This window comes from Diospyros lotus, chromosome 15, assembly GCF_014633365.1.
Source record: "Diospyros lotus cultivar Yz01 chromosome 15, ASM1463336v1, whole genome shotgun sequence".
Lineage (NCBI taxonomy): Eukaryota > Viridiplantae > Streptophyta > Magnoliopsida > Ericales > Ebenaceae > Diospyros > Diospyros lotus.
Genome location: NC_068352.1, coordinates 28,346,800 through 28,359,542, shown reverse-complemented (window position 1 = coordinate 28,359,542; position 12,743 = coordinate 28,346,800). Strand labels below are relative to the sequence as shown.

The 12,743-nt window shown below is 35.1% G+C and overlaps 2 protein-coding genes across 2 annotated transcripts; one reads left to right on the top strand and one right to left on the bottom strand.

Moving 5' to 3' along the window:
* Positions 1-3,620: 3,620 nt before the first annotated feature.
* On the top strand, positions 3,621-5,066 carry LOC127791693 (uncharacterized). The gene is made up of 3 exons (XM_052321672.1): positions 3,621-4,467; positions 4,657-4,799; positions 4,893-5,066. The coding sequence occupies exons 1-3, from the start codon at positions 3,621-3,623 to the stop codon at positions 5,064-5,066; spliced, it is 1,164 nt and encodes a 387-aa protein (XP_052177632.1).
* Positions 5,067-5,829: 763 nt separating this feature from the next.
* On the bottom strand, positions 5,830-8,579 carry LOC127791692 (protein MAIN-LIKE 1-like). The gene is made up of 6 exons (XM_052321671.1): positions 8,450-8,579; positions 7,695-7,993; positions 6,943-7,614; positions 6,703-6,855; positions 6,214-6,633; positions 5,830-6,135 (listed from the first exon to the last, which is right to left on the bottom strand). The coding sequence occupies exons 1-6, from the start codon at positions 8,577-8,579 to the stop codon at positions 5,830-5,832; spliced, it is 1,980 nt and encodes a 659-aa protein (XP_052177631.1).
* Positions 8,580-12,743: the final 4,164 nt, after the last annotated feature.

The window sequence follows — 12,743 nt, the reverse complement described above, 5'->3', positions numbered from 1 at the left end:
AGACGTGTATTGACTCTCCCGTTAATTCATGGACTTAAGACGTCTCCATCCAGCTGCCAGAACAAGACGAGTCAATACACGTAATTGCTATAATACAAACATTTCTATATTTGGCCCTGAATTTAAGTAATTGCTATAAGACAAACATGGTCTTATTTTCAAGCATGATTAATGTTAATATTCTACTGCAAAAATATTAAATTTGTTATTGATATAATATGACATTGACATCGGTAATGAATAATATGGAGTACATTCACTTTAAATATGTCATTATAATAGATTCATAATATATAGATTATAAAAATATATGTACAATTGTAAATTTTTAGCAATATTTTTATATAAAAGCATATAAAATCGTTACCATTGTCACAGTCATTTCTTAAACGAAAGATTTAATACAAAAATATAACAATACTTTTAAATTAACTTATTATGCAATGACACATCTCTATTATATTCTTTATTATAAAGTAGTAGTTAATTAGAAGATTAATGATAATAAATAAATAATATGGTATATAAGAATGTAGATATTTTTTAATCATCAATTAATATTATTTTATTTTTCGAGAGAGATTAGGTGATACTTGAGATTTTGCCCAATATTGACTAATATGACTAATATTGAGGCTTGTCACTCTACTTGCTAGAAGCCAGACACAATTTGGGTTGGTGGGTGATGTGGGCAAATTTTGGGTTTTCAATATATGTATCTATTAATTTGTACACTATGTTTACTTAATTATTTTTTAAATTATATCTATGTATGTTTTGTAGGGGTGTTTTTTTTGTTGGAATTGGTCCAAATTGATCTGATATATATGTATATATATTTCTTATTTTTAATTTTTAAATATAAAATTTTAAAAATGCATACAAACTTATATATATCATCAAAATAAAAACTTTTTTAAAAGAAAAAAATCTAAACAAGAATCAATAATTAACATAATGCAACATTTTAAAACTAACATCTAATTCCATAAAATAAAATAAATAATCACTAAATTTGACATTTAATTTAATATCAAATTTCATAAAATAAAATAACAACAAAATATAACAAACAAAACGATATGAAGTTATCAGATCCTTATTGACATCCTCATCAATTTTTGTTGTCATTTTATAAATGAATATTTTTTAATTGTTTAAAGTACAAAATGATGAAGTTATTTGTTGATACGATGTTTGCAGGAAAATGAACCATCTGTTTTAAGAGAAATTCTATCGGCAACCCGCGAAATTACTCAATATAACCCGTTGTTTTAATTCCTCAACTACCCTTCATTAAAAAGCCTTTATTACCCTTACCTAACTACTTTTTTTCAACTACTTTCTTAACTCTTCGCAACCCAATCTCTCATCACTTTCATTAAATTTTTACGAACGTTTCTGATTTTAAGTTTCGCAGCCCCATCTCCGATCACTTTCACTAAACATTTGCGAAGGTTTCTGATTCTAATCACTTATAGCGATTACCTTCTTCTTGTTTCTGTTAATTTTAACTTTTCTCTATGGATGATTATATCCAAAAATTGATGAGATGGAAAGAGTTTTATGGAGAAGATGATGAGTACCAGATCGTGCATAATGAGCAGGTGGACTACAATGAATCACACCAGCAGCACGTCTACAATGAATCACACCAGCAGCACGTCAATATTCTGGTAATGTATTTTAGATTGATGCATGATGCTGAGAATCACTACATGAATGGCTAACTGATGCTGAGAATTACTACATGAATGGCGGCTAAGCTTCCGACACATTACAGTCGGGGATACCCAGGTTCCCTGACTGTAACTTTTCGGGGAACCCGAGCTTCCCCGACGCATTCCAGTCGAGCATACATAGCTTCCCCGACCAGTCAGGGAAGTTGGGTATGCCCGACTGGAATACGTCGGGAAAGCTCGGGTTCCCCGAAGAGTTACTGTCGGGGAAGCTCGGCTTCCCCGACTCTTAGCCGTCGGGAACCCTTGGGTTCCCCTACTCGAGAGAGTAGGGAACCAGAACGTTCCCCGACAGCTGCGAGTCGGGGAACCCGAGGGTTCCCGACTCGTTACAGTCGGGAAACCTCGGGTTCCCCGACTCGCAGCTGTCGGGGAACGCTTGGGTTCCCGACTCGTTAAAATCGGGAACCCAAGCGTTCCCCGACAGATGCGAGTCGGGGAACGCTTGGATTCCCGACTGTAACGAGTCGGTAACCCGAGGGTTCCCGAACCCGAGGGTGATCTCTGTTTTTTTTCGAATGGCCCGAACCCGATTTCATTATCCATTTTGTTATTTTTAATTCATATATTTTTATTCATATTTTGGTTAAAGCACAACCCATTTTTAATTTATGTATCCTATTTTTGTTTTGATAATAGGGATTTGATCATCAAAATTTAGAGAATTTTGAGAATGAGAATGGTGTATCGTTTGATGCTAGTCAAACTTTTGTTACGAATCAGATTTTCAGTAATAGGGAAACACTGATCGAATGGGTTAAGACAGTTGGAAAAGAAAATAGAATGGTTATTGTTATAAAGGGTTCTGAATCTGGTGGTATAGGAAGAAAACCTAGAGTTCGTCTTGCTTGTGAACGGAGTGGAAAGTATAAATCATCAAAAAAAGGAGATGAGACAATAGGAGAAACAAATCGTAGGATGACAGGTTCTAAAAAGTGTGGTTGTCCATTTGAGTTACTTGGTGTTAAATTGTCAAATGAATACTGGATATTGAAAGTTGTATGTGGATTGCACAATCATTTACCAGCAGCTCAACTTGAGGGTCATTCATATGCTGGCCGACTTACAGAGAAAGAGAAACAAATTATGATAACAATGTCTAACAATCTTGTGAAGCCAAGAAATATTTTAATGACGTTAAAGGCAGAAGATAAAAAAAATGTGAGTACCATCAAAACTATATATAATGCATGGCAAAGATATAGAGTCATGGATAAAGGTGGTCGATCACAAATACAACAGTTGATGAAAAAATTGAAAGATTGTAATTATGTGGAGTGGCATAGAAGTGATACATTATCAGATTGTATCACAGACTTATTTTGGGCTCATCCGATGGCTATAGAGTTATTTAAAACATTTCCCCATGTGTTAATAATGGACTGTACATACAAAACTAATAGATATAAGTATCCACTGCTAGAGATCGTTGGTGTGACGTCAACTGAGCTAACTTTTTCTATTGCTTTCGCATTTATGGATCATGAATATGAGGATAATTACACATGGGCAATGGAGAAATTAAAGAGTCTAATAACTCACAATACATGTCCAGGAGTAATTGTAACTGATAGAGAATTGGGATTAATGAATGCAATACAAAAAGTGTTTCCAACCACGAGCACCTTGTTGTGTAGGTGGCATATATCAAAAAATGTGCTCGCCAAATGTAAGAAATTATTTGATAGAAAGGAGACATGGGAGAAATTTATGTTAAGTTGGAACCTGGTTGTTTTTGCGTCGACTGAGGATGAATATGAACGTCGTCTGTATGAGTTAACACTTGAGTACTATGCATATGAGGGCGCACTTAATTATCTGAGAAATACATGGTTGAATGATTATAAAGAAAAATTTGTTGCAGCATGGACAAATAGAATAATGCATTTTGGCAACGTTACTACGAACAGGGCTGAGAGTGCACATGCAAAGTTGAAGAGACATCTTGGATCTTCTCAAGGTGACTTAGAGTCATCATGGACAATTATCAACAGTCTTATTGAGTTACAACATGTAGAGATTAAGGGGTCGTTTGAAAAAAGTTTAATGTTGGTGCAACATAACTTCAAGCCAGCAATTTTTAGAGAATTGCGAGGTGTTATATCGAGAAGTGCATTGAATATGGTACTAATGCAGTCGCAACTTGCTTATAAAATTGGGATAGACAAAGTTTCATGTGGATGTGTGATTAGAAGCACATATGGTTTACCTTGTGCACATGAAATTGCAGAGTTCATGGTACAAGGACGGCCAATTCCTTTGTCAACTGTGCATCCTCATTGGACAAGGTTGCAGTTAGTGCAGTCAGCTTATGATGGTGTGTCATCGCAGGTAACGATTGAGCCAGAAATAGAGAGTATATATAAAATGTTTTATTCAGAACCGGAGCCAGGGAAGCAAGTATTAAAGAAAAAGTTGAGAGAAATAGTTAATCCAGACACAACTTCACTACAACCACCAACCATGAAAGTTAGGACGAAGGGTAGGCCAACATCGAAGAAGAAAATTCAGATTGATACATCCACCAAACGTGATCCGTCCTTATTTGAAATAGTTCAATCTAGTCAAGACAGTAGATCCCTAGCAACATGGATATCCAAGAGAAACACCAACCGACTCAAGGGGTATGATGATTGTTTCCCACCACAAATACAACCGTTCTTGCATAATATTGTTAATGTAGAATCAGATGGACATTGTGGATTTCGCGCGATAGCAGGGTTACTTGGTATGAGTGAGCACAATTGGAGAGATATTCGTTTTAGTCTGATAGGAGAGTTGCAATCTTTTCGTGCGATGTATACGCAAATATATGGATCAGAAATGCGTGTGGATGAGTTACTACATATATTATATTGCTTTGATAACATTGCACCGTGCGAGCATTGAATGACTTTACCTGACATGGGCCATTTAGTTGCTTCAAAATACAATGTCGTATTGGTGCATTTGTCACGGATCCAGTGTCTTACATATCTTCCACTTAGATCGATCCCTCCTCCAGCAGTACAACACAGGATGATTACTATAGGATTTGTGAATGATTGTCATTTTGTGCAGGTATTCTTACTTATTTTGGTATTTATTTATTTATATTGTGGATTTCATACGTTTGTTTTAATAATAATTTTTGTTGCATATGTCATTTATCAGGTATTCCTTAAGCCAAGGTCACCAATTCCTCCCGTCGCACTGAATTGGTACAGATTTCGATGTGATAATGCACGTGATTGGGAAACGCCATACATATCCAGAATTCAAGCATTTTTATCTCTAGTAGGTCAAGATGTGGCAACACAGGAAGTTTTTGACTTATCTGACACATGATTCTTACTCTTAGATTGTGTTTCCAAATACGGCTTAAGGCGATGATGATTTTTCGGGCAAGTTTAATTTTCATAGGCTTCAGCCCGTGATTGAAACATTAACTCATATCACCACTTATTGGCAGCCCAATTTGAAGTCCATAAGCCTATTTACTATCTCTTTAGAGGAGAAATGGGCATAAGTCCATTTGCTCAAGAGATGGAGAAGCCTAGCCCATTACGTATGATAACCATCATTTCGGCCGAGAGAGGAGGACAGTTGGGCGATTCAGGGCTGGGTTTCGTTGGGCTTAGTGGTCTTATTTTTGGAGTTACTTAAGTGGTGATTTGTTATTCATATCTGAGCCTTTCTATACTTTATATATATTTTCGCATTTTATTTTGTGAATTATATTGCACTAATATCTTGTTTTATATATTTCCTATTCACAAACCTATTTCACAAAGATATATTTGATTTAATTGACCCATAATTAAAGTTTATGATATAAAGGAGTCTGATGTAAATAAGTTTATAATATCTTATTTTATAGATCACTTATATCACATATAAGTATTTAAAATAAGTTTTGTTAGTAACAATAAAATTACTTTTCGAGTTATAGAAATAATTTTTAAATAAACTAAGAAAATTAAATCCAAACAGAAAAGGGTTGGCACCATTTATATCTTAGCGACATATCCGAACCTCATCATAAGTAGTCAAATAGATAAGACTCTACTCACTATAGCAAATACAAATAGTCTCATATTACAAAAAAAAATTAATCTCTATCAGTCCTTTTTCTTGTCTCTTGAGGGGGGCTTGGGGCTGGATAATGTGGATCTGAACTCGTAGGTGGTGGATTTATATTTACTGCCGGAGGTGATGTAACCACCGTCGGTGTTCGTACCATACTAGAAGGTGCTTCGCGAAATACTGTATATGCATGAGACCCAGTAGAAGAAGACCCAGTACGAATAGTCAAAATATCATATACCTGAAGACATGCCCGTCTCCACGCATCTACATCTTGAGTGGATCCACCTGATATGACTTGCCTAAGAGGAGATAGTGATGCCATGATGCGCTACAAGACAATTATTTTAAATATAAAAAACTAAACATAATATATTTAAAAAAATTACAATTACAAAATTAATCTTACCACATCAGCAAGAGTCACTCTATCATGATCACCTCTGTCAAACCCGGATCTATTTGTAGGATTTTGTATGACTCGATGTGTAATGCGATGATACCATGCCAAGTAGTCTTCACTGCACTCCCATGGCACTAGGGCAAGTCCACCCCGACGGTGTGCTGGCAATAAGTGAAAATCCCAGCGAGACCAACTATCATTGATAAAATCATAAATTACCTTATATGTTGTCGTAGCTCTACCCCGCTTGGCTTCAATAGGAGATAATGGAGGTGGAGGTATATTCTGCCTATGCCCAAATTGTCGCAGAACCCTCTCCGGATGATATGGCTCAATCACGCCTCCACACTTAAGACATCCGGAGAAGAACGCAATCTCATGGAGTGGGTGTTGTGCACGATGCCTCCTATATGGTGTCCATATGACCTGCACATGTTTTAGAATTTCAATGATGAGCAATATTAAGTTGCAAAATATAATGTGTGAACAGAATACCTGATCTTCAATTAAGTCATCAAGTCGCTCTCGCAAAGATTGCAAAGAATCGTACTCACGAACAGGAAGCCAGCGATGAGCCCTAGGCAGCTCGTCAGTATATGATAAATTATGTTTACTTCTAGTCAATGGAAAATGTTCGTATATCCAAGCCTGTATACATTTAATGTAAATAATTGTTAAGATATATGGAAAGACATAGTAAAAATATGCACAAAATAATAAAATTTAAATTATTACCTCAAGTAATGTTAAATATCCACAGATTCCCTTGACATCTCTTCTACTCGCGATACCTAGCTGCCTATATAAATATGCCAAACAAGCAGCCCCCCATGCATACGTACCAGATATACTCAGGTCTTCCAACAATGCAAGATAGGAAATCGAAATCATGCTACCACTCTTATCCACAAATAATGTACAACCTAATAAAAATAACAAATATGCCCTACTAGCATTGTACATCTCTTCATCTGGAGCTGAATTTGGTACGTTCATAAATGTTATTCTCAGCCAATCTAATTTCACATACGGTCCCCGAGTCTCAGCTATCTGGCCTGCTGCTTCTACTACTGAGACCCCAAGTAAACGACAAAGTAAATTCTGAGCTTCATTACCTGTCAAATGAGGGACTGATACAGGGCTGCCAGCAACTGGTATCTTCAGAATAGTGGCAACGTCATCTAACGTAAGTGTCATCTCACCAAATGGTAGATGAAATGTGTTAGTCTCAGGTTGCCATCTCTCTGAAAAGGCTGACACAACTGTAGGATTCACAAATCGATACGTGGATTCTATCAAAGGTGCCAACTGAGATCTTACAACAATATCATAAATACGTTGCTGATTTGCCAATGGCCAATCAGGAATTCTTTGTCCATGGCTATTACACTTTAATACACCTCTTTCCTATTACATAAAAATAATAAAATAATTACTAACATTATAATAATTATTTTAAATGTAAAATTATTTTTATAATCACTTACCTCTCCAGCCCATATGCTAACAGCAACATGATTTTTAAAACTCTTTAAAATGGATGGATCTTCAGGGCCTCCCAAAAATAGTTCGGTAGTATCGTCCGGAGCACTAGTAGATGGCTGCTCTGGAGGACTAGGAGGTGATGAGTCCAAAGTACCTGGCTGCTCAGAAATGTGCGCCTCTGAAATAGATGTATCAGCCACAGAATGACCATCATGGCCCTCTACCCTCCTCCTCCTCCTCGTGGAAGCTGTCGGACGCTGACGAGCTCCCTCTACTCCTCCTCCTCGAGTACGTGCCATACCTATAAATGAATGTACCATATTAGTCATTTTTAAAATAATAGTAATCTACTACAAAATTAATTTAATTCATATAAGAATGTTATATGAAATGTCTAAATGCATTATGACAAATAAAATTGTTTATAATAAAATTAATAATAATTAGATTTATTAGAAAGGTGAATTGTAAAATTATAATTAATATAAAAAATAACATGTGAGATTAATATGAAATCAATCATATTTTAAAAAAAATTCAAATGGCACAAAACTAAAAAAATAAATATATAATTATACATTTATTAATAAATCTGGTTCCGGTTTCTCCAACCCGGAATTGCGGGTTCGAGAACCGGAATGGGTTCGGACCCCCGCACCGCGAGGTGCGGGGGATTGACATGGCTCCGCACCGCGAGGTGCGGGGGTCTCTGAGACCTCCGCACCTCGCGGTGCGGAGCCATGTCAATCCCCCGCACCTCGCGGTGCGGGGGTCTCTGAGACCGCCGCACCTCGCGGTGCGGGGGTTTCAGAACCCTCCTCCCCCACCTTAGCGGCGACGATGGCAGCCGCCATGGCCGCCTTCATCAGCCGCGATGGTGCCACCATCGCGGCTGATGAAGGCGGCCATGGCGGCTGCCATCGTCGCCGGTGGGGGAGGGGGGTTCTGAAACCCCCGCACCTCACGGTGCGGAGGTCCGTGACTGACGATGGCGGCCATGGCGGCTGCCATCGTCGCCGCCTGGAAGGGGGTTTCTAAAACCCCCGCACCTCGCGGTGCGGAGGTTTGTGGTGATGATGGCGGCCATGGTGGCTGCCATCGCGGTCGATGGTGATGCCGCCATGTGCGATTATTGAAGAAATTAAACATCGAACAGAAGGCGTACCTGATTTATCAGTCCGATTTCTTTTTCCTCGCGGCCGAAGATTGCTAGGGTTTGTTTGAGAAATGTGAGAAATTGTGTGGCTGGTGTGGCTGTGTGAGGGTATATTTGGGAATTTATGGGTTGTAAATAGTAATTCTCGTGGTTGCAAAGAGTAAAAATAAAAATTCAGTCCAACGGGTTATATTGAGTAATTTGGCGGGTTCCCAATAGAATTTCCCCTGTTTTAAATGAACCTGATGTGGACAATAGGTTTGATAAGGTTGATGGGTACCCGTGTTTAAGTTTGGGATTGACTTCAAATCAAAATGCTTGGGCATGTCTTGATCACTAGAACTATCGAAAAACAAAAGGTAAAGAGTACCCAGAGTCGTTGTAGGGATATCATTGATTTGCACAATGAAAAATGCCACTTCTATGAGTAATTGAATTATCAAGAATATAATTAAAAATGTTAAAATTTAAAAATATCTTGATATAATTTTTTGCTATTGTTATACTGAATGAAATCTGCAGACTTCATCCCATGATAAAACCCGATCGAGTTTCATAATAAAGTCTAGCCGGAGTTCATCTTAGGATGAAGCTCAGCCGAGACGAAGCCCGATTGGATTTCATGATAGAGTTTGGTTGGGCTTCATGATTGATGAGGAAGTTCGATCAGACTTCATTATCGGATGAAGTCCGATTCGATCATTGGACTTGTACATTTTATCGATACATGTAATATCCCAAAATAACATAAAGTAATTTTAAAAATTTTAAAAATCCACTTAAGGGAGTACTCCATAACTCAAATACTTAAAAGAAGAACATGATATTGACGAGCGTCTCAAGACAAAATTTATGGCGCTGAAGAAATTAAAATAAAGACAATTTTTGGTATACCTAAAATACAGTCTAAAAAATTAAATGAACATAAGAGACTTTCGAAAATTTAATAGAACCCTGAAGGAACTTAATTTTATGTAAGAATCAACCCTAGAATGGTTATAGGACGAAACGATAGTCCTACGAGGATACCAGGATAAAAACGTACTTATTGAGTGACTTTGAGTTATTAATTTTGAAATTTTAGTATTTTAATCTAAATAAAATTAAAATTTGATAATATAATTGTAATTATGCAATACCTAAACTAGAATTAATAATTTAATTGAAAGATTTATGTGTAATTTCTATAATTTTAATATATATAATATGACAAATTATATATAAAATATACATATGCGTGGGCATCAAGTTGTTGTTAAGTGACGGAGAAATTAAAATTAAACTTGAATTGCATAGCTATAAACTAATATAATATATATATTAAACCGTGGCCGCCAAGGATGATTAATATATTAAACCGTGGGCATCAAGTAGTTGTTAACCGCCGCGATGACTACTTTAATTGTTATGTATTAAATATGCCTATGTACATGCGAGGTGGTCACGCTAAGATAAATTGAATTTTTGAGATTGAATCAATGACATGTGATATGAGTAACAACTTTAATATATATATATATATATATATAGGCTTGAGGGGCAAGCAAAGCATGCAAATCATGGGCAAATCCATTGTATTGAATTTGGAAAATCAGTGGGAGTATAAATAGGAGCCTTGTCTCGAAGAACGAGGGAAGAATTCAGTGAAGAAAAGGAAGAGATTGGGAGCGCAAGCAGTAGCATCAGAAGGAAAAATTAAAAAAAAATAAAAAAAATAGATAAGAATTTAAAAAAAAAATAAAAATTAATTTAAGATCAGAGGAGCATGCCCAAAGCTAAAAAATTATCCAGATACGCATTTTAGAGCCGGCCCAACCAATTTGAGGGCTCTAAGTGAATTTTTTTTTTTTTGAGGCTTTTTCAACAATATTAATTTTTTATAAAAAATAAATAATACATATTTTTTCAAGAAAATTTTATTATTTCATTAAATTAAAAAAAAGTTGAAGTTCAATCCACTATAAAATTTATTAATTTTTTATTTCAATCAATTACATAATTGATGTCATTTTTTATTTTTATTTATTATTTTTTTAAAAATAAAAATTGAAAACATCGTTTAATTTTACTAAATTTGTATTCAACATCAAATTCATACTACAGGTAAAAAAATATTATTGGTAGACCTACATTAATTCAATCATTACAATTATTAGTTATAAATTAGATGAGTAATTTAATTAAATATTAAAAATAACCTAATGATTTTTTTTTTTCAAATTTACATTAGACTCATAAAAAATGTATTATAAATTTATATTAGACTTCATCTCAAATCATTTATGTTAAATAAAAATGGTTGGAGATACATGTTGGTTAAAAAGTAATAAAAATAAATAAAAAAAGAACTAGCTTAGCTGTTAATCAATAATTATTACACAACAATCAACAAATTAAATTCAGAAAAATACCCATACAAGAATACAAAAACCTAAAAAACAACAAATGTTATACACCAAAAATAAAAGTTAAAGTAAAAAAAAAATCAAAGTTATCGGATACAGAAAAAATATATAAATAATAAAATTTTAAATGTATTTTTTTAATAAAATATTTATTATTAAAAAATAAAAATATACAAAAATTATAAAATTTGAGAAGTGGTGCTTTTCACAATTCGGGGTCTTAGCAGCCACCTATCTGACCTTATAGTAGGGCTGGTTATGCCATGGGCAAATCCATGGTATTGAATTTAGAAAATCAATGGGCAAGTGGGAGTATAAATAGGAGCCTTGCCTGGAAGAATAGGGGAAGAGAATTTAGTGAAGAAAAAGAAGAGATTGGGAGCGTGAGCAGCAACAGTGTGAGAAGGAAAAATAAAATAAAAATAGATAAAAATTCTAAAAAAAATTAAAAATTAATTTAGGGCTAGAGGAACATGCTTGAAGCTAAGAAATTATCCAGGCACGAGTTTTGAGATCAAAGCTTGCATGCTAATGAAGCTTGTGAGGCTAGGTTAAAGGAACGTTTGGGCTCAGAATTTAGCATTTAGAAACCTGATACGAGAGTCGAGGTTGAGCATGAATTTTGAGGCATTATGAATTGTATTTAAGGCGAATGGTTCTACCGAAAAAACTGATTTTATTGCATGTAAATGATTTAAACTGTGCATGGTTATTTTCATGTGGGAGATTCATCCGAAAATATTTTATACATGTGCATTTGAATTTTATATATCAAAATAGGGTGCATTAAAATGCCACTTTATGTAATGCATCATTTCATATTGTGGTTATGACATTGGCATTTGTATGGGACATGGGTAATATTTTCAGGATACTTTTGAGTGGGAACGTAATCTTTGACATGATTGTGATGAGCTGGATTCCTACGTTGATGTTGACACTCCTGTATCGGGAGTGGTAACCAACGATTGTTTCTGAGGTGTCAAAGAGATACGTTGATGTTGCCCTTCTTAAACTAGGATTATGTTGTGCCAATGCATCAATGTGATTATGTTACCCTTAGAGAGATTGCTCTTTTCCTGTGGTATGAGTTAAGCATTGTATGAGATTCTCTTGCTTTGGACATGTCGGGATATGTTAGTTTATTTATGGTCTTGCATATATTCATGAAATATTTTTGAGCTCTCACTTAGATGATTCAGCATTTAATTTGGACTATGTTTCTGAAATATTCAAATGTTCCAGGTGAAAGCAGTGGCGCTAAGGGAAAATAGTTTTTCAAGATGTAGCTATCATTTACATAGATGATTTTTAGCATATCTTTTGATTATATTTGAGGTATTCAGTTGTTACTATTGAGAGATTAATCTTCATGTATTTTATATTGAAGATGTTATGTTGAATATTGGTATAAAGTTTTATGATATGAATAAAGCATTTAAAGTTTTGTACCATATCAGATTTCGATTTTGCTTTCACATATGTGATAA